We start from the raw sequence: 22128 nt of genomic DNA, 5'->3' as shown, positions 1-22128 counted from the left end.
CAAAACGTTGGGTTTTTTTTTTTTTTCTGTATCCTTAGCATGAACCACAATTCTTTGAAGATCAAAGTTGTTCAATACATTTTGATCAAATATCCTCAGTTGCTATTACAAGTGATGGGAGATTTGTGCAGTGGAAATTTTCAAGCATAAGACACTATAGGCTGGTAGAAGGTATCTTTTTATGGAAATATTTATCAGTTTTTGATACTGTTCTTGTCTTTTCTGAAATTGTTCTGTCCACAATATATTTTTCAAGGGTCCTTATCCATAGAAGTCTATCCATGCAGAACAGAGCAGTCAGTATAACAATGAGCTCTTTTCCATTTTTTTATCTTATTGAGATAAAAGTCTAATAGTAATACAATTAAGAAGGGAAAAATTGTTCTTTGTAAGGGATTATTTTAGGGTGGACAGGTTCTCTTTGTTAGAAACATTCTTAGAAAAGGATTTTCAACAAAAGTATTTATCTCCATTGTACATTTATCTCGTAGAATTTCTGAGCTTGAATTTTTAGATATTTCCAAGACTACAGCCATGAGATTAAAAGACACTTGCTCCTTGAAAGGGATGCTATGAGAAACCTAGACAGCATATTAAAAAGCAGAGACATCACTTTGCCAACAAAGATCCACATAGTCAAAGCTATGGTTTTTCCAATAGTCATGTACAGAGAGTTGGAACATAAAAAAGGCTGAGCGCTGAAGAATTGATGCCTTTAAATTGTGGTCCTGGAGAAGACTCTTCAGAGTCCCTTGGCCTGCAAAGAGATAAAACCAATTAATCCTAAAGGAAATCAACCCTGAATACTCATTGGAAAGACTGATGCTGAAGCTACAATACTTTGGCCACCTGATGCAAAGAGCTGACTCATTGGAAAAGATTCTGATGCTGGGAAAGATTGAAGGCAAAAGGAGAAGGGTGGGTAGCAGAGGATGAAATAAATAGCATCACTGATTCGATGGGCGTGAATTTGAGCAAACTCCGGCAGATAGTGAAGGACAGGGGAAAACCATAGCTTTGACTTTATGGACCTTTGTCTCCAAAGGGATGTCTTTGCTTTTTAATACGCTAAGTTTGTCATAGCATTTCTTCCAAGAAAACATTCATTTTTTTTTTAAAGCGTTATTGGTAAAGTGATACCATTTGTTAAATCTTGTTGACTGGTACATGATAATTTGCTATTTTTTTGTACTTTTAATCATATTTGAAAAATTTTCCCCAAAGAATGTAATTAATGTAGTCTCAGGATATATTTGAAATATTTCACAAAAAAAAGGAGTAACTTATAGAGGTGTCAACAGAAAAGAATTTATGGTGTGCAGTGAAGCTCAGAGAAGGCACTGAACCATATTTCTGGAGCAGTGACAAGAAAGTTTTCATTAAGAAGACAAAACTACCACTAATCCTTAATGGGTTTTAAGAATTCACAAGGGAAGTACATTGGAAACAGAAATGCTAATTACAAGAAACTGTATAACCAACAGGATAAAGGCACAAGGGGAACTTCTGTGGGAAATGCCATGGATGGAATAAGCTTCTGTGAAGAGGACAGCAGAGGAGGGGCAAGGCTGGCCCTCAATGTGGACAGAGAACAGGATGCCTTCATAAGTTGCTCTGCTGTAGGTATTTCTGGATCCCCATGCTAAGTCAGGGAAGATGTTATACTTTCCCCCAGTGGCACAACTAGCATATTTTAAAAACACAACAAGTCATTTTTTAGCCAATCTCTTTTATTAGACAAAATTATTTTCAGTATTAATAATTCAATAAAATTAATAATATCAATAAAAAAGAAAGGAAATATGATTAGTAAAATTGTTATTATAAAGAACTTTGGGAGATGGAAATGAGAACCACTCCAGTATCCTTGCCAGGATAATCCCATGGACAGAGGAGCCTGGCAAGCTACAGCCCATGAGGTCTCAAAGAGTCAGATATGACTGAGCACCCACTGAGCTAACCAACTTATGTCCTGGATGTGTTCCAGTGTCTCCTAGTTTATAGTCTATGTGGACTTGAGTAGAATTTATATCCTACTGTTGTGTGAAAGTTATATAAATCTTAATTATGTCAAAAAGGTTCATGGTGTTTTCAGGTCTACTATATCCTTCTAATTTTCTATATATACATTTTATTAATTTTTGATGATTTGATATTGAAATTCCAACTAAAAATCTTATCTACTTAAAAATAATTGTAATAAATAGTAGAACTATATGTAACTTTGTTGTGTATTTTCCAAGTCCCTTGTAAATGTGCTGTCCTACTTCCATAATTAAAAAAATAAAAAATAGAAAAAAAGAACTTTGTCTATATAATCATGTGAATAAAAATTAGAAAAATAAATAAAAGACAAAATGAACAATACAGTACAAAAAAGGCATACCGATTCTACTTCAACAATACAATGCATATATGAATAGCATCATGTATGGTTTGAATTTTATACGTATTAAGGAAAAATGTTATACCTCACCATTTGTACTTTTTCATAGGTGGATTAATTAATTTGGATATGGTAATCATTTCACAATATATAAAATCTGTAGAGTACCACCAGCACTGGAGACACATAACCCCAAACAAGCTTAAACAATCCCAATCCATTCCTAACTTCCTCTTCAGGTGAAGGCGTGTAGTGAGTACAACAACATATTTCAGTCCCTCATTGTCTTGCCTCACTTTATTGGGTTTGGGAACATCAGCTGGTGAGTTCTTCAAGGGTTGGGTATTCGACCAACAAAAAGGCATGCAGAAGCACCAACTCCTTCTTGGAAAGAGTTTTTAAGTTTAAATCTAGTAAAGTTTTGGTTAATAACTAATGTTGGACATTTAAAATTATTCAAATGAGATTCTGGGATCTGAAGTATCTCTAGAATTTCAGTTATCTAAGACCCCCAGGAAGTCATAAAGTTTTATACCAGGTATAGGGTATGTATGCTTTCACATTCTCTCTAAGCTGATGATTCCTAGAAATTAGTGATCGTATTCATCAAACTGGGTATTGGGTCCAGTATAGAACAGTCATTAAAGTATCTTGTACAAGTTTGATTTGATTATGAGACAACTGTTTTAGTCCACTGCTGCTGCTAAGTCGCTTCAGTCGTGTCCGACTCTGTGTGACCCCATGGACTGCAGCCTACCAGGCTTCTCCATCCATGGGATTCTCCAGGCAAGAACACTGGCGTGGGTTGCCATTTCCTTCTCCAATTTAGTCCACTAAAGCTGCCATAACAAAATACTACAGATTGGATGGCTTAAACAGCAACAACAGCAAAATTATTTTCTCATCAGTTCTGGAAGCTAAAAGTTCAAGATCAAGGTGCTATTGGGTTTGGTGTTGGTGTGAGTTTTCTTCCTGGTTCACTACCTCCCAGCCACCTCCTCACACCCCTTCCTCTGTGTGTTTATACAGAGAGAGAGAGAGAGAGAGAGAGGATTCTTTCTCTTCTGTTTCTTTCTCTTCTTATAAGGACACCAGTCCTGTTGGATTAAGGAACTACCCGCATGACTTCATTTAATCTTACTTACCTCTCTGAAGACCCTTTCTCCAAATAAGTCACACTGAAGAATAGGGCCTCAACATATGAATTTGGCAGGAGACAAAATTCAGTTCATAAAATAAGCCTGGAAGAGAAAAGACTGACAAATAGTCATGTGTATAGTTTTATTTCAATAATATGCAACAGGAAAAAGTCAGCTGATGACATGTGATGAAGTGTGGTTAACAGCTTTTTGGGAGGACAGGGCAAAGAAGTCAACCCAGGAAGGGAAGTGAAGTTGTTAGTCTACTGTCCCCTCAGTCCTACTGATTTAGGCTAATATCTCAGGGGAGGAGCATTCTTCACACCTAAATCACAAATGTATGTTTGAGAAAATCTAGTTTAAATAATGTGAATTTGTTCAAACTTGTAGATTTGTTCAAACTAATATTTTTAATATAATCAATTTTGATGAAAAAAGATGAGGGGGGAAGAATAAGATACTACAATAAATAAAACATTAAAAGAATGCAAAAGGACTCTTGGAAAGCAAAATTATGATATCAGAAGCTATCCAAGTAGAGAAACACAATCAACAATGTGTAAAACAATGTTCAGGAAGAAGAGTTAAAATGATGGAAGAATACACCAAAAAAAAAGAGAGAGAGAGAGGGAGAATCAGACCTAGATTCCCCAAATCATTTGTTCCACATAGACAGACAGATAAATCAGAAAAGAGAAATTTATCAAAGAATGCTTGAGCTTTTTAAACCACAGTCTAGAGGGGTTTGGTGTGTGCAAAACACAATGAACAGAAAAATACTCAAAAATGGCAGTGTCATCATGGAATTCCAGAACAGCAACAAAAGGAAAACCCTCAAAGTCTTAGAAAGTGTATATAAACAGTCATCTTATGTTGCATAAGGAATTGAAATGACATAAGATTTTCCAGTACCTCTATCCAAAGCTAAAATTGCTGTGAAGCATTGCCTTCAAAATTCTAAAGGAAAATATTTTCAAGCTAAAAATTCTGTACTTCATCTGCCTAGCAATCAGGTAAAGAAAAGAGCTAGGACTTTACATATAATTAAGGTCTAAAATTTTTCATTTTCCTCATCTGTTTTTCTCAAGATACACTCTCCCAAAATAAGAGAAAAAGTCAAAGAGCAGAAAGACATGGCATCCAGGCAAAAGGAATAAAATGTAAAATAAAACATAGAGTAGTGAATTTCCTGGATGATGGTGAAGGTAAAACCCCAGGAGGATAGCTCAGTAATGGGCCTGGAGAACAAAATTCTTGGTAGGAACAGGCAGATCAAAGTCTTTAGAATAAAGGATAAAAGGAAACCACAGACCTGATGTATTTCAGCAGATTGAAAGGACATTCACATGTCAGGCAGTTTAATGTTAAGCTTATGATAGGCATATGACCAATGAAACCAGTGAAAATATAAAGAAATAAATATTTGTAAGAGAATAAATGCAATTGTTGTACATTAATTGGCCCAGTATGGCTAATATATGCATAGTCACAATGATATAAACACTGAATATTAATGCAAATGATTATGCATTCATTGTTCTGTGTGGATGGTAGAGGGTATATAAGAAAAGTCAATCCTTATTGTCAACAGTAGAAAAATCTTAGTGATATTTAAAATTGAAAAGTCAAAAGTTAACAGCATATGCATATTATTTAGAAAAATAGACAATCGTACCAGAAGAAAAGGGTGCCTGGTGGCTCAGTGATAAAATATTCACCTGAATGCAGGAGACATGGGTTCAAACCCTGGGTTGCTAAGATACCCTGGGGAAGGAAATGGCAACCCACTACAGTATCCTTGCCTGGGAAATCCCATGGACAGAGGAGGCTGGCAGGCTAAAGTCCATGGGGGTCACAAATCAGTGACTAAACAATAACAATCAGAAGAAAAAACTGAAATGGATTCAAGTCTTTTGCGGGGGGCATGGGGGGTAGTTAAAATCAGGAGAAGAGGTAATCAGGGTAGAAAATTATTTTAATTCTAAGATTAATTAATCATTTTTACTTCTTAAAATACACAAATGGTCTAAGTTGATTAAATTATTTTAAAAGTTAATTATTTAAATTAAAGTTAGCTGTGGATGCCTACTATGATCTGGGAATTGAAGTTGATACTGTGGGGAATGTGGAAAATACTGGAGAAATTTTAGTATACATTCTGCAGCAAACTTAAAATTGGGAGCCAGTTGTACATAAATAAACCATTTATAGAGTCATAATTCAATGAAAAGTTTTTATAGAATAATAAGTAGCCAAAAAAGACAATCCCATGTAGGCTTAAGTAGTTATGGGAAGCTTCACAGAGATGAGATTAAACTCTGGGCCAGATGCTATCTTTGATGATTTCTGCTCATTCTTTTATTTAATTCTTAGTTCAAACTCTAACTGTAGGCTCTATTTTTTTTTTTTTACTTTATTTTATTGAAGCATAGTTCATTTGTGTGTATGTGTGTGTGTGTGTGTGTGTGTGTGTGATAGTCGCTCAGTCATGTCTGACTCTTTGAGACCCCATGGACTGTAATTCAACAGCCTCCTTTGTCCATGGAATTCTCCAGACAAGAATACTGGAGTGGGTTGCCATTTCCTTCTTCAGGATATCTTCCCAACCCAGGGATTGAACCCAGATCTCCCACAATGCAGGCAGAATCTTTACCATTTGAGCCATCAGGGAAGCCCCATAGTTCATCTACAATCCTCCTGCAGTGCAGGAGAGACAGGAGACTCAGGTTCAACCCCTGGATTGGGAATATCCCCTGGATGAGGGCTTGGCAACCCACTCCAGTATCCTTGCCTAGAGAATTCCATGGGCAGAGGAGCCTAGTGGACTACAGTTTCAAAGAGTTGGAAGTGACTAAAGTAACTGAGCATGAGCATAAACCAGATGTATATATATATATATGAGGATATTGAACATAGCTCCCTGGGCTATACAGTAGGACCTTGTTGTTTATCCATAATTTGTTATTTATAATAACATATTGTTAATATATCCCTAATCCTTATTGTTTATAATAATTTTGTTCTGCTAATCCCAAACTCCCACTCCACTCCTCCTCCAACCCCCTCCTCCTTGGCAACAAGTCTGTTCTGTATGTCTGTGAGTCTGATTCTGTTTTGTAGATAGGTTCATTTGTGCAATATTTTAGATTCTACATTTAAGTGACATCATATGGTATTTTTCTTTCTCCTTCTGACTTCACTTAATATGATAATCACTACATCCATCCATTTTGCTTCAAATAGCATTATTTAATTTTTTATGGCTGAGTAGTATTCCATTGTCACCTGGAGTAGGAAATGGTAAGCCACTCCAGTGTTATTGCCTGGGAAATCCCATGGACAGAGGAGCCTGGTGGGCTACAGTTGATGGGGTTGCAAAGGGTCAGACATGACTGAGTACACATGCTGTGTTCCATTGTATATATGAACCACATCTTGTTTATCTATTATCTGCCAATGGATATTTAGGTTGTTTCCATGTCTTGGCTTTGTGAATAGTGCTGCTATGAATATATGAGCACATGTATCTTTCTGAGTTATAGTTTTGTCTGGATATATCCCAGGAGTGGGATTACTGGGTCATGTGGCAACTCTTATTTTTAGTATTTTGAGGAAACTTCACACTGTTTTCCAAAATGACTGCACCAATTTACATTCTCATTTCCCTGATGGCTCAGCTGGTAAAGAATCTGCCTTTAATTCAGGAGACAACTGCCTCCAATGCAGGAGACCTGAGTTTGATTCCTGGGTCAGGAAGATCCTCTGGAGAAGGAAATGACTACTCACTCCAGTATTCTTGCCCTGAAAATTCCATGGACAGAGGAGCCTGAGGGGCTACAGTCCATGGGGTAATAAGAGTTGGACGTGACTTGGCAACTAAACCAGCACCACATTCCCATCACTGGTGCACAAGTGTTCCCTTTTCTCCACATCCTCTTCAGCATTTGTTATTTGCAGATTTTTTAATAACTTCTATTCTGACTGGTGTAAGGTGGTACCTCATGTATTGGCTTTATTATTACCCCTCTTTTAAAGATGAAACACCTGAGGATCTAGACAAAACATCTTTCGTAAGGCCACATTGAGTATTTAGTAACCAGTTGAGAGTGAATGAGCATTTCATGGAAGTTCTCAGCTTTCTCATCGGAAAAAATAAATATATTTGGCTTAGTGTATTCCAAGACTTCTGTGACTTATTCTTACAGTCTACAATCTCCAAATTATGATTTTCTTTGGGGGTTTGCTGAGGATGTGATGGAAAGAGCAGTGTGTGCCCAGCATATTTATGGTTTATTTTTGAAATTTGAATAATAGTATCCATTTCTCTCAAAGTTTAAGAAAGAAAGAAAAGAATAAAAATATATAGATGGTGGTTAGGTCCCCAATGATTAAAAATTCAATAATGCATCAGCTAGTTTGCTCTTGTGACCCCATCACTGTTGAAAGGTAGCCATTGCTGAGTTTGTAATTCAGTGACTTTTAGGTTTGGAAAACAGCCCAGTTTATAGGTCCATGCACCTTTAACTTGCATTCTAATTGTTGGGTAATTTAACTGGACGTTTGACCCAGAGCAAAGTGCTTAATCTCTTGGTGAATTACCTGTTTCATTTGACTGTATCTGATATAATGACAGTATTTGAGGCTGCATCTGCTCATTCAGTATTAAGAACTGATATTACCAGATCACAGCCCAGGCTTTTTCAGTGCATATATTTTTCTACTGGCTACCTCATAGAAATAGAAGACAGTAGTTGAGATCATGGGATTTGGACTCAAGACCTGTTCTTGAGTCTTTGCTCTAAGACCTTGGTGCTCTCTCAAAAACTGTTTCCTTATCTGAAAACTAGGAAAGAAAGAAAATAATAATAATAATGCCCATTTCACAGGGCTGTTGTATTAAGTTTCTAGCACAGTACCTAATGTAAGTTTCAACACATATCAAGTATTCTTTACATTAATATTTAGTTTAGTCCTAATTTTTTAAAACATTTTCAGGAACTTATCAATATGTGTCTCCATCTTAACTCCAATCAACTCATTGGTTATTTAAGGGACACTTCTGTGTGTAGTGATCCTTCCAAAGGTTCACTTTATTTTGCATTCCAGGATGTCTGGCTCTAGATGAGTGATCACATCATTGTGGTTATCTGGGTCATGAAGATCTTTTTTGTATGGTTCTTCTGTGTACTCTTCCCACCTCTTCTTAATATCTTCTCTTTCTGTTAGGTCCATACCATTTCTGTCCTTTATTGTGCCCATATTTGCATGAAATATTCCCTTGGTATCTCTAATTTTCTTGAAGAGATCGCTAGTCTTCCCCATTCTATTGTTTTCCTCTATTTCTTTGCACTGATTACTGATGAAGGTTTTCTTATCTCCCTTTGCTATTTTTTGGAACTCTGCATTCAAATGGGTATATCTTTTCTTTTCACCTTTGCATTTATCTTCTTTTCTCAGCTATTTGTATGGCCTCCTCAGACAACCATTTTGCCTTGTTGCATTTCTTTTTCTCGGGGATGGTCTTGATCACTGCCTCCTGTACAATGTCACAAATCTGCATCCATAGTTCTCTATGCACTCTATCAGACTTAATCCCGTGACTCTATTTGTCACTTCCACTGTATAATCACAAGGGATTTGATTTAGGTCATACCTGAATGAATGGTCTAGTAGTTTTCCCTACTTTCTTCAATTTATGTATGAATTTTGCAATAAGGAGTTCATGATCTGAGTCAGTCTGCTCCTGGTCTTGTTTTTGCTGACTGTAGAGAGCTTCTCCATCTTTGGCTGCAAAGAATGTAATCAATCTGATATTTGTATTGAATATCTAGTGATGCCCATGTGTAGAGTTCTCTCTTGTGTTGTTGGAAGAGAGTGAGTGCTGTGACCAGTGTGTTCTCTTGGCAAAACTCTGTTAGCCATTGCCCTGCTTCATTTTGTACTCGAAGGCCAAATTTGTCTGTTGCTCCAGATAGCTTTTGACTTCCTACTTTTGCATTCAGGTCCCCTATAATGACCTGGGTATTAGTTCTAGAAGTTCTTGTAGCTCTTCATAGAACCATTCAACTTCAGCTCCTTCAGCCTTACTGGTTGGAGCATTGACTTGGATTACCACGATATTGAATGGTTTGCCTTGGAAACATCATTACAAACAGAGTAGTGATCACAAAAACAAAGCTAGCAGAGGTAATGGAATTCCAGTTAAGCTATTTCAAATCCTGAAAGATAATGCTGTGAAAGTGCTATCCTCAATATGCCAGCAAATTTGGAAAACTCAGCAGTGGCCACAGGACTGGAAAAGGTCAGTTTTCATTCCATTTCCAAAGAAAGACAATGCCAAAGAATGCTCAAATTACCACACAACTGTATTCATCTCACATGCTAGCAAAGCAATGCTCAAAATTCTCCAAGTCGGGCTTCAACAGTATGTGAAGCATGAACTTCCAGATGTTCAAGCTGGATTTAGAAAATGCAGAGGAACCAGAGATCAAATTGCAACATCCGTTGGATCATTGAAAAAGGAAAAGAGTTCCAGAAAAACATCTGTTGCTGCTTTATTGACTATGCCAAAGCCTTTGACTGTGTGGATCACAATAAACTGTGGAAAATTCAGAAAGAGATGGGAATACCAGACAAACAAATCTGTCTCCTGAGAAATCTGTCTACAGGTCAGGAAGCAACAGTTAGAACTGGACATGGAACAACAGACTGGTTCCAAATAGGAAAAGAAGTATGTCAATGCTGTATATTGTCACCCTGCTTATTTAACTTATATGAAGTGTACATCATTTGAAATGCCAGGCTGGATAAAGCACAAACTGGAATCAAAATTGCTTGGAGAAATATCAATAACCTCAGATAAGAAGATGACACCACTCTTATGGCAGAAAGCGAAGAAGAACTAAAGAGCCTCTTGATGGAAGTGAAAGTGGAGAGTGAAAAAGTTGTCTTAAAGCTCAACATTCAGAAAACTAAGATCGTAGCATCCGGTCCCATCACTTCATGGCAAATAGATGGGGAAACTGTGGAATCAGTGACAGACTTTATTTTTTGGACTCCAAAATCACTGTAGATGGTGACTGCAGCCCTGAAATTAAAAGACATTTGCTCCTTGGAAGAAAAGCTATGACCAACCTAGACAGCATATTAAAAAGCAGACATTACTTTCCCAACAAATGTCCATCTAGTCAAAGCTGTTTTCTCTAGTAGTCACATATAGATGTGAGATTTGGACTATAAAGAAAGCTGAGCGCCAAAGAATTGATGCTTTTGACTGTGGTGTTGGAGAAGACTCTTGAGAGTCCCTTGGACTGCAAGGAGATCCAACCAGTCCATCGTAAAGGAAATCAGTCTTGGATAATCATTGGAAGGACTGATGCTGAAGCTGAAACACCAATATTTCGGCCACCTGATGTGAACTAATGAGTCCTTGGAAAAGACCCGAGTGCTGGGAAAGATTGAAGGCAGGAGGAGAAGGGGATGTCTGAGAATGAGATGGTTGGATGGCATCACCAACTTGATGGATATGAGTTTGAGTAAGCTCTGGAAGTTGGTGATGGACCTGGAAGCCTGGCGGCTGCAGGCCATGAGTCATAAATAGTCAGACATGACTGAGCAATTGAACTGACCTGAACTGAACTGATATATAAACATTTTAGAACAATTATCCCCCAACTCAAAAATTGATAAATAAAAAATAAAATCTTCAAATCATAAATTCAGTTAGGAAGATCCTCATAATACATCTTACCTAGTTTCTTCATTTTAAGGGAAAATGAAGCCCAGAATGGCAAAAGATTCATGGACCCACACAATTCATTAAAAGAAGACTTCTGCTTAATCAGTGGGGTTTCACATGCTTAATGGAGTGTTTATCATCTTTTTTTCATTTAGTTTAATGTCATATTCTTTTTTTAAAATAGAAAGGAAGACAGAAAGGCACAGCCTTTAAAAGAATTACATAGCCATAGGATAGATGAAACCTGATTAGAATCAATTAGGACCAAGATGGAGGGATATTCATCTTCTAGTTGACCGTGAACCTCATCATCAGATCAGATCAGATCAGATCAGTCGCTCAGTCGTGTCCAACTCTTTGCGGCCCCATGAATCACAGCACGCCAGGCCTCCCTGTCCATCACCAACTCCCAGAGCTCACTCAGACTCAGGTCCATCGAGTCAGTGATGCCATCCAGCCATCTCATCCTCTGTCGTCCCCTTCTCCTCTTGCCCTCAATCCCTCCCAGCATCAGAGTCTTTTCCAATGAGTCAACTCTTCACATGAGGTGGCCAAAGTACTGGAGTTTCAGCTTTAGCATCATTCCTTCCAAAGAAATCCCAGGGCTGATCTCCTTCAGAATGGACTGGTTGGATCTCCTTGCAGTCCAAGGGACTCTCAAGAGTCTTCTCCAACACCACAGTTCAAAAGCATCAATTCTTCGGTGTTCAGCCTTCTTCACAGTCCAACTCTCACATCCATACATGACCACAGGAAAAACCATAGCCTTGACTAGACGGACCTTTGTTGGCAAAGTAACGTCTCTGCTTTTGAATATGCTATCTAGGTTGGTCATAAATTTCCTTCCAAGGAGTAAGCGTCTTTTAATTTCATGGCTGCAGTCACCATCTGTAGTGATTTTGGAGCCCCAAAAAATAAAGTCTGACACTGTTTACACTGTTTCCCCATCTATTTCCCATGAAGTGGAATGATCTTTGTTTTCTGAATGTTGAGCTTTAAGCCAACTTATTTACTCTACACTTTCACCTTCATCAAGAGGCTTTTTAGTTCCTCTTCACTTTCTGCCATAAGGGTGGTGTCATCTGCATTTCTGAGGTTATTGATATTTCTCCTAGCAATCTTGATTCCAGCTTGTGTTTTTTCCAGTCCAGCGTTTCTCATGATGTACTCTGCATATAAGTTAAATAAACAGTATGACAATATACAGCCTTGACGAACTCCTTTTCCTATTTGGAACCAGTCTGTTGTTCCATGTCCAGTTCTAACTGTTGCTTCCTGACCTGCATACAAATTTCTCAAGAGGCAGATCAGGTGGTCTGGTATTCCCATCTCTCAGAATTTTCCACAGTTTATTGTGATCCACACAATTAAAGGCTTTGGCATAGTCAATAAAGAGAAATAGATGTTTTTCTGGAACTCTCTTGCTTTTTCTATGATCCAACGGATGTTGGAATTTGATCTCTGGTTCCTCTGCTTTTCTAAAACCAGCTTGAACAGCTGGAAGTTCACGGTTCACATATTGCTGAAGCCTGGCTTGGAGAATTTTAAGCATGACTTTACTAGCGTGTGAGATGAGTGCAACTGTTCAGTAGTTTGAGCATTCTTTGGCATTGCCTTTCTTTGGGATTGGAATGAAAACTGACCTTTTCCAGTCCTGTGGCCACTTCTAAGTTTTCCAAATTTTATGGCATATTGAGTGCAGCACTTTCACAGCATCATCTTTCAGGATTTGGAATAGCTCAACTGGAATTCCATCACCTCCACTAGCTTTGTTCATAGTGATGTTTTCTAAGGCCCACTTGACTTCACATTCCAGGATGTCTGGCTCTAGGTCAGTGATCACATCATCGTGATTATCTTGGTCATGAAGATCTTTTTTGTACAGTTCTTCTGTGTATTCTTGCCACCTCTTCTTAATATCTTCTGCTTCTGTTAGGTCCATACCATTTCTGTCCTTTATCGAGCTCATCTTTGCATGAAATATTCCTTTGGTATCTCTGATTTTCTTGAAGAGATCTCTAGTCTTTCCCATTCTGTTGTTTTCCTCTATTTCTTTGCATTGATCGCTGAAGAAGGCTTTCTTATCTCTTCTTGCTATTCTTTGGAACTCTGCATTCAGATGCTTATATCTTTCCTTTTCTCCTTTGCTTTTCACTTCTCTTCTTTTCACAGCTATTTGTAAGGCCTCCCCAGACAGCCATTTTGCTTTTTTGCATTTCTTTTCCATGGGAATGGTCTTGATCCCTGTCCCCTGTACAATGTCATGAACCTCATTCCATAGTTCATCAGGCACTCTATCAGATCTAGGCCCCTAAATCTATTTCTCACTTCCACTGTATAATCATAAGGGATTTGATTTAGGTCATACCTGAATGGTCTAGTGGTTTTCCCTACTTTCTTCAATTTCAGTCTGAATTTGGCAATAAGGAGTTCATGATCTGAGCCACAGTCAGCTCCTGGTCTTGTTTTTGCTGACTGTACAGAGCTTCTCCATCATGGTTATTGTAATACATTAGCCTAAACAAAGTGACACATCCACCAGCACTATGGCAGTTCTAAGGCTAATCATCAAAGACCAAAAAGTGGGCATTGGCCCAATTCCTGGAAATCTCTGCCCCTCCCTCCAAATAGTTGAAATAATCTTCCCATTCATTAGCCTTATGAGATTACCCATCTGATAAAAATTAACCACACCATATTCAAGGTCATTCTCAACTTCTGAGATGATCCATACTCTTCCTATGGAGTGTGTTTTTCTCTAAATAAATCTGCTCCTTACTTATGATTTTTGTCTCTCACTGAATTCTTTCTCTAATGAGACATCAAGAACCTGAGATCCAGTAAAACCTGAAACCAGGTTTATGATCTTAGTTAAAAGACTGTGGGCTCAAGTTCCAATCTGAGTTAGTTTTATTTTTAAAAATCCTTTTTAACATTTGAGATTATTGAAATGTGTAAACTCTGACAATTAAATCACAATATTGTCATCCTCTTTGTCCTTTGCTTGCTCTCTGATTAGCACAGTATCTGGGCTCTCTTTTCTGTGCAGACATGCACTCTCATCATTCCAGTAAATATTGCTAGCCTATTTAAAACCAATCTTCAAGGATAGTGATCATATCTGGCAGCCTGTATCAGTGGCCACAGAACTACTCAGAAAAGTGTTTACTAAAACTAATAGTCTATCTCTCACCAGACTGACACTATCATATTCAAATACCTGAAATTTAAAAGCTACAGCACTACATTCCCTAAGTTTTTCTCAACTTTCACATGCATTAATTCTGATTCTCCCACATTTTCCTATTTTTGGGTATACTTTTGTAACGCGAGTGTATGTTCCTTGGTTCTTTGTCTCATCACAACAAAGATTTGGAGCGACGAACATTAAAGCCCTCAGCACGTCACAGCTCTTAGGTCTTGGACAAACCGTGCTACAGCTCTTAAGCAAATCAGTGTTACAGCTCTATTTTATTTAGAAGATAGCAGGAGAATCTAAGACTTGAAGAGAAGAGAGTGAAGGAGTGCATGGGGAGGGAGGGAGAGAGAGTGAGAGAGAAAGAGAGTGAGAGAGAAAGAGAGAGAGAGAGAGAGAGAGTGCATGCACACGGGAGAGAGAGTCCGTGAGAAAGCGCTTTGGCTCCTCCTTTTATATGTTTTTTCCTCCACCTGGGCCTGCCCTATGCAAATTGGGCTTAGCCAGGAGTGCTGTTTGTTCTGTCTGAAGTTTTCACTCTGGTCCTCGGACCTTCCTTTGACCTTCCTTGTCTTTTAGCCACTGCCATTTTGGACTCCTTTTCCCTATTCTACCTACCTAACATTCCCCCTTCAAGAGATGGGAGGCCCAATTCTTTGGGAATAGGGGCGTCGAGGTCTTTCTGGCTACTTCCTGCTGAACTGGACAGTGAGGGGTATTGGGCCTCCCCCTCTTGCTAGTCTCAATCCTCGGAGTCCTTATAGTGGTGTCCAAGGGTGTGTGATATTTTCCATGGTCAGCTGTAGTTTTATATCTTTGTTGAACTGGCACTGCATGTTGTAGCTGGTTGACCCGGCTCTTCTTTTTCCATCCAAGACAAAGCTGCTTCCATCAGTGTACCAGATTTCCTCAGGATTGGTCAGAGGATCTTCTGACAATCCCTCTCGGGGTTTTGTCCAGTGGTCCAAGGTTTCTAGACAAGAGTGAAACAGGAGAGAGCCCTCGGGGGTAGGTAGGAAGGTGGCTGGGTTAAGAACCTCACAAGGGGATATAGTGAGGCCTGGATTTTCCATCAGCATTACTTGATATCTGAGGATTCTTTGTTCAGACATCCATAAATGGCCTCTCCCATTTAGTTGTTTTACTTGGTGGCTGGTAAAAAGTTAGTTTGCCTCCAAAGGAGAGTTTTAAAGCATCTTCTATCATGATTGCAATAGCTGCAAGGTTTCGAAGGTAGGGGGGCCAACCTCGGGAAGTTGGATCAAGCCTCTTGGATAAGAAAGCTACAGGCTGGGGTTCAGATCCCAACCTTTGAGTTAACACTCCCAAGGCTATTCCCTCTCTTTCATGGACATAAAGTTGGAATGCTTTTTCTGGGTCTGGCAACCTCAAAGCAGGTGCCTGAGTTAAGGCCTGTTTTAGTGTAGCCTCTGCCTCCTTTTGAGGAGTTCCCCACATCAGTGGGATTGAATCATCTCGTCCTTTTAAGCTTTCATATAAGGGTTGGGCAATTAGAACATAGTTGGGTATCCAGATTCTACAATAACCAGTTAGCCCCAGGAAAGATCACAATTGTTTTCAAGCCATGGGGGAGGGCAACTGGAGGATTCTTTGTACCCGATCAGAGGACAGCCTCCTGGACCCGTGTGTAATCTGAACTCCCAGGTAAGTGACCTTTGTCTCAACCATCTGTGCCTTAGCACGGGAGACTTTATATCCCCTTTCTGCCAAGAAGTTTAGAACCTGAATTGCATGTTGTTGGGCGCTTTTCTCATCTGGAGAGCAGATTAGTAGGTCATCTACGTATTGTAATATTTTCCCATTAGGTCCCAGGTCTAGATCTAGGAGATCCCGGCTAAGGGCCTGTCCAAACAGGTGGGGGCTATCTCTGAACCCCTGAGGTAATACTGTCCAAGTCATCTGTTGATGTTTTTCTCCTGGGGCCTCCCACTCAATGGCAAAAAAGTATTGGGATTCTTTAGCCAGTGGTATGCAAAAATATGCATCTTTGAGATCCAAGACTGTAAACCATTTCGCACTGGGTGGGATTTCTCCCAAGATTACATAGGGATTGGGTACTGTGGGATAGAGGGGGACTACAGCTTCATTTATAATCCGGAGACCTTGAACTATTTGCCAGGTTCTGTCTTTTTTCTTTACTGAGAGGATTGGGGTGTTACATGGAGAACTGGTAGGGACCAATAGCCCACAAGCAAGGAATTTATTTATTAAAGGCTGTAGTCCCTCCTGAGCCTCTCTTTTCAGAGAATATTGTTTCCGGTTAGGAAACCGAGTGGAATCTCGGAGGACAATGATGACCGGTTCAGCTTGGTGGGCTCGTCCAGGAATCCCCTGGTCCCACACCTGGGGGTTAATTTTGTCTTCCCATAGTTTTTGGTCCCTCTCTATTGAAGGTGTAATGGGTTCTTCAGTAGTAACCAGTAGCTGTAGAGCTCTAGGGGCTGAAAAACTTCCCATCACAAGGGTGGTCCCCAGTTTAGTGAGTATATCTCTTCCCAATAAGGGGGTAGGACACTCAGGGGCCACCAGAAACTGGTGGGAAAATATTTGTCCATCCCAGCAACAAAGAAGTGCTCGGGTGAATCTTTTAGTAGTTGCTTTTCCTGTAGCACCCAAAATGGTACAGGTTTGGGAGGAGAAGTCTCCGGAGTAGGAGATCAAGACAGAGTAGGTAGCCCCTGTGTCAACCAAGAAATTCTCGGGCCTACCTGCCATATCCAGTTGCACCCTTGGCTCCAGCCCCGTGATGGTTATCTGTGAGAGGCAGGCTAGCTGGAGCGGGCCGCTTCAGTCCTCTTGAACCATCGTGAGGGTAGGCTTGGCGCTTGACCTTGAGGCTTTTGGGTCCCAAGGACAGAGTGCCACCCAATGTCCCAGTTGATGGCATTTGTGGCAAGCCATTCTAGGAGACTTGTCACAGTTTGGACACTCTTTGGCCCAATGCCCCGCCTGTCTACAGATCAGGCATCTGTCTCGTGCCTTGTCCCTCAAGGGCTCGGGGTTTGCCATAGGGCTTCTCTGGAGGGCAGCCAGCATCTGGGCATGCCTTGTCTCTTTCTTTCTCTCCTTCTCCTGGGCCTTGGCCTCCTTCTCCTGTTCCCTGTTATAAAAGGTATTGGTGGCTGTCTGGACCATCTCATCTAAAGAGGCAGTAGGGTCCTGCTGTTGTAGCTTCTGTAACTTAATTCTGATATCTGATGCACATTGGGGCAGGAATTTGTCCTTTAAAATCACCGGTCCCTCGTAAGAGTCTAAGTCCAGGTTGGTAAACTTTTGGAGTGCCTCTTTTAGCCTCTCCAGAAAGGCAATGCGGTTCTCATTGGGCTCCTGAGTTATTGCTGAGACCCGGGCATAGCTAATTACTTTTTGTTGGGCTGCTTTCAATCCTGCCTTCACACAGATTAGAAAATGATCTCTTTCCCAGATGTGCTCAGGGTCATTATAATTCCAATTAGGATCGGAGGAGGGGACTGCAGTTTCCCCTACTGGGTATCTATCATTGGACATGTGGAGCCCTGTTGCATACCTCCGGGCTTCCTTTAAGACTCTGGTATGTTCAGGATCAGATAAAGTTTGACTAAATATGACCATGATGTCTTTCCACATCAAGTCAAAGGCCAAGGTAATATGTTGGAATGTATCTATATATTTGCCTGGGTCATCTGTATAACTTCCCAGGTCTTGTTTGATCTGCCTTAGTTCTAAGAGGGAGAAGGGCTTATGGACCCGGGTTGGCCTGAATTCTCCTCCAGTTTCAATTAAGAGACATACTCGAGCTGGCTTTTGTGGAGGAGGTGCTCCCGGATATGGGGGCACATTTGGGTACGAGGAAGGAGCACCAGGCAACTCGGGAGCTGTGGGAGGTCAGCCTTCACAGGGGGTTCCTTTTCTTGGTTGCCTGTGCCTGGCACCATTTGCCTAGTGGGCTCACTTTTAGGGCGTACTACAATCCCATACTTAAGACAGAGTTCTTTCATATCTCTTAGTGGGAAGAAAATTTGGACATAGGGGATCTCTGTCCATTTCCCTTGTCTTTTGCAGAATAATTCTAATTGCAGGATGGTATTGCAATTTAAAGTTCCATCCTCAGGCCAGTGTTCCTTGTCCCCCAGTGGATACTGTGGCCACGCAGTGGCACAAAAGAATTTCAAATTACTTCTCCTTAGAGCTAGAGGGTCCAACAGCTTCCAGTTATCAAGGATACATTTCAAGGGCATCTGCCGGGAAGTGGATTGGTTATTTCCCATCTGAAAGACAGTCATGACTGGGAGAAAAGAAAAAGACCTCTTTCGATTTCCTTAAGGGTGAATCTTTCTGAAGTTTATCCTGCCCAGAACTGTTGCAACCTGAGAGCCAGGCATCCCCGGGTCAGGGTGCAGATGCCCAGGCAGGCTGAGGTGTGACAGCCTCCTAGAGATCGAATCCCCAGGCAGGTCGAGGCATGACGACCTCCTGGGACCCCTGGGACTAGAGGATCCCTGAACAGGTTGAGGCGTGACAACCTTTCAAAGACCAATCCCTAGGCAGGTCAAGGCGTGATGACCTCCTGGGACCCCCCGGACTGGAGTTTGGGAGTCCCCAAGATCTCCAGTGTGACCAGTGCTGGGTAGAATTAAGAGGTTTGTTTTGCCCACTGTGGACGGGAATAGGTATGATGTAAGTTCATCCTACCCAGTACTGTTGCAACCTGAGAGCCAGGCGTCCCTGGGTCAGGGTGCAGATCCCCAGGCAGGCTGAGGCGTGACAGCCTCCTAGAGATCGAATCCCCGGGCAGGTCGAGGCGTGACGGCCTCCCAAGGATTGGGTCCCTGGGCAGGTCAAGGTGTGATGACCTCCTGGGACCCCCCCGGACTGGAGTTTGGGCGTCCCCAAGATCTCCAGTGTGACCAGTATTGGGTAGGATTAGGGGGTTGGATATTATAGAGTATTTCCCTCCCAAGGCCAGCTATTTTCTGGTTGTCTCTTCAGAAGATTGTAGAGGCAACCTTGTGGGTCTGGATGGGGCTTAGGAAAAGAGCATGAAACAGGAGGGAAAGGGGCAGAGCACAACGTTTGAAAGAATGACATAGCACAAGGGTATAATGTAAACCAATTAAAATCAATTGGGTCCAAGATGACAAGTCAAATTCAAGTAAACCTTAATCCCCAATCTATAAGCCTACAGACACACCCAGAGGTGGCAGGACAGCTCTAAGGCCCAAGGTCAAAAGAGGGAGGAGTGGGTGGTTCCCCAATGGCTGGGATGATCCTTTCACTCATTAGCATATGAATTCCATCCCCTTACAAAACCTAGCCAGGCTTTATACCATGGCTGCAGCCCTTGCCCTCAGCAATGGTTCACACCCTGAAGGGTGGCTTCTCTCTGGATCCTAACAAATCCACCTCTTATTGCTTTGTCTCTCAATGAATTTTTGCAATGAGACATCAGAGCCTGAGTTTCATTAGTTTTGGCCGGGATAGAGTCCTGGGAGAGAGCTGAAGGACAGGAGGAAAAAGCAGTGGGAAAAACATGCCAAGGAATCGCCTTCATAGCCCGCTGGAAAATTTGCTAAATATCTGACCGGTGCTCACAGTTTCATTGGTCTGATCCTTGGCACAGAGAAGAGAAAGGACAGAAGAACCTCCACCAGCTTGTGTAACAGATATTGGGGCTCAGCAGATAGTGCCCTTGGGACATACTGAGGAGTAGCCTCTCCAGAGTCCCTCAATTGTGCCCCTGCTGCCTGCCTGTTCGTGGGAGGTTCAAGGAAATAAGAAACAAGAGATGGTAAAGGTCCCTCCAGCCATAGGAGCGAGGACCTCTTACCTTAACCTGAGGTCTTCTGGAATCTGAGACTGGGCCACATGAGCTTTCTGCTGAGTTCGTTTTTCGCTCTCCCGGTTTCCAGCACGATGGGCCTTCCCCTGTGCTGGGTTTCTTTGCCTTCTGCTTCTACCGCTGGAGCTTCACTGAGTTGGGCTCCTGTTGTGCTTGGCCTCTTCCACGTAGAGGTTGTTTCAGCCAGGTTATATCCGAGTCACAGCACCACAGATGTCACACGAGTGTATGTTCCTCGGTTCTTTGTCTCGTCACAACAAAGATTTGGAGCGACGAACATTAAAGCCCTCGGCGCGTCACAGCTCTTAGGTCTTGGACACACCGTGCTACAGCTCTTAAGCAAATCAGTGTTACAGCTCTATTTTTTTTAGAAGATAGCAGAAGAATCTAAGACTTGAAGAGAAGAGAGTGGAGGAGTGCATGGGGAGGGAGGGAGAGAGAGTGAGAGAGTGAGAGAGAGAAAGAGAGAGAGAGATAGAGTGCATGCACACGGGAGAGAGAGTCCGTGAGAAAGCGCTTTGGCTCCTCCTTTTATATGTTTTTTCCTCCACCTGGGCCTGCCCTATGCAAATTGGGCTTAGCCAGGAGTGCTGTTTGTTCTGTCTGAAGTTTTCACTCTGGTCCTCAGACCTTCCTTTGACCTTCCTTGTCTTTTAGCCACCGCCATTTTGGACTCCTTTTCCCTATTCTACCTACCTAACACTTTGATGATACATTATATCTTCTGCCTTCTCTCTTTTCTCATTCCCAGAGGGAGGAGGGTCCCAAGATATAAGGGCATTTATTTGAATGGACCCAGTGGGAAATCTCCTCCTGATGAAAGAATATGAGGACTAGAGCTAAGACAATGAGGTATCTTTAACATATATTTAGGAGGATGGAAAGAGATAAAAATAATCAAGACAAGAGAGGTAATATATTCCATGACTCCTACAGACATTTGTAACTAGAACTTCTTCTTGCCTCAAGGAGCAAGAAAGGAAGGAAAGCTTGAAGAAGACTTAGTGATGCACTGGAGTTTTATTTCATCTCCTGTTTCCCTGCTTACCCCATTCAGACCTACCTGTGTTCAAATTCTAACCCTTAAACACTTGACTTTATACTTTTGACTTTATTTAGCTTTTCAGTTGCTATATGTGGAAACTGGAAATATGAATGTCTAGAATTCATTTTGTAAAAATCTTAGTCACTCAACATATGGTAGGAAAGATGATTCTGCTGTTGATGGGGAGTTAGAGAAAACAGGCAGTGTTCATCCTCAAATCTTGGGGGAAATGATGTTTTCTTAATTCTTCAGGCTATTCATTTATTACGGAGAAGGCAATGGCACCCCACTCCAGTACTCTTGCCTGGAAAATCCCATGGACAGAGGAGCCTGGTAGGCTGCACTCCATGGGGTCGCTAAGAGTCGGACATGACTGAGGGACTTCACTTTCACTTTTCACTTTCATGCATTGGAGAAGACAATGGCAACCCACTCCAGTGTTCTTGCTTGGAGAATCCCAGGTTCGGGGGATCCTGGTGGGCTGCCGTCTATGGGGTCGCACAGAATCGGACACGACCAAAGTGACTTAGCAGCAGCAGCATTCATTTATTAAAGCAAAAATAGTTTGCTTTGCTCTGGAACTCTAATCTATGGCATTAGCTATTCAGACAAACTATAGCAACTAAGTTACTATACTGATGAAGAAGGATAGATTATCAACAGATAGTAGATTCTGGGCAGATGATCAAAACCAATATGGTGGTAAATGGGGATAAGAGTGGGTCAATTTCACTTTGTGGATGATGTCATGGTGGTTAACTAAATCTTCTTACACAAAGTATTTC

The 22128-nt window shown here is 41.1% G+C and overlaps 1 protein-coding gene and 1 long non-coding RNA gene across 2 annotated transcripts; both read right to left on the bottom strand.

Annotated features, from left to right (window-relative positions):
* Positions 1 to 75: 75 nt before the first annotated feature.
* On the bottom strand, positions 76 to 21480 carry LOC129646565 (uncharacterized). The gene is made up of 3 exons (XR_008712028.1): positions 20287 to 21480; positions 3532 to 3627; positions 76 to 757 (listed from the first exon to the last, which is right to left on the bottom strand). It is a non-coding gene; the product is annotated as an uncharacterized LOC129646565 (long non-coding RNA).
* On the bottom strand, positions 13293 to 19057 carry LOC129646564 (uncharacterized). The gene is made up of 2 exons (XM_055572941.1): positions 17189 to 19057; positions 13293 to 15432 (listed from the first exon to the last, which is right to left on the bottom strand). The coding sequence occupies exon 1, from the start codon at positions 18084 to 18086 to the stop codon at positions 17268 to 17270; it is 819 nt and encodes a 272-aa protein (XP_055428916.1). The 5' UTR covers positions 18087 to 19057; the 3' UTR covers positions 13293 to 15432; positions 17189 to 17267.
* Positions 21481 to 22128: the final 648 nt, after the last annotated feature.

The sequence above is a fragment of the Bubalus kerabau genome, chromosome 3, assembly GCF_029407905.1.
Source record: "Bubalus kerabau isolate K-KA32 ecotype Philippines breed swamp buffalo chromosome 3, PCC_UOA_SB_1v2, whole genome shotgun sequence".
Taxonomy (NCBI): domain Eukaryota; kingdom Metazoa; phylum Chordata; class Mammalia; order Artiodactyla; family Bovidae; genus Bubalus; species Bubalus kerabau.
Note: the sequence above shows the minus strand (reverse complement) of the source record. Positions and strands in the feature narration are given on the sequence as shown.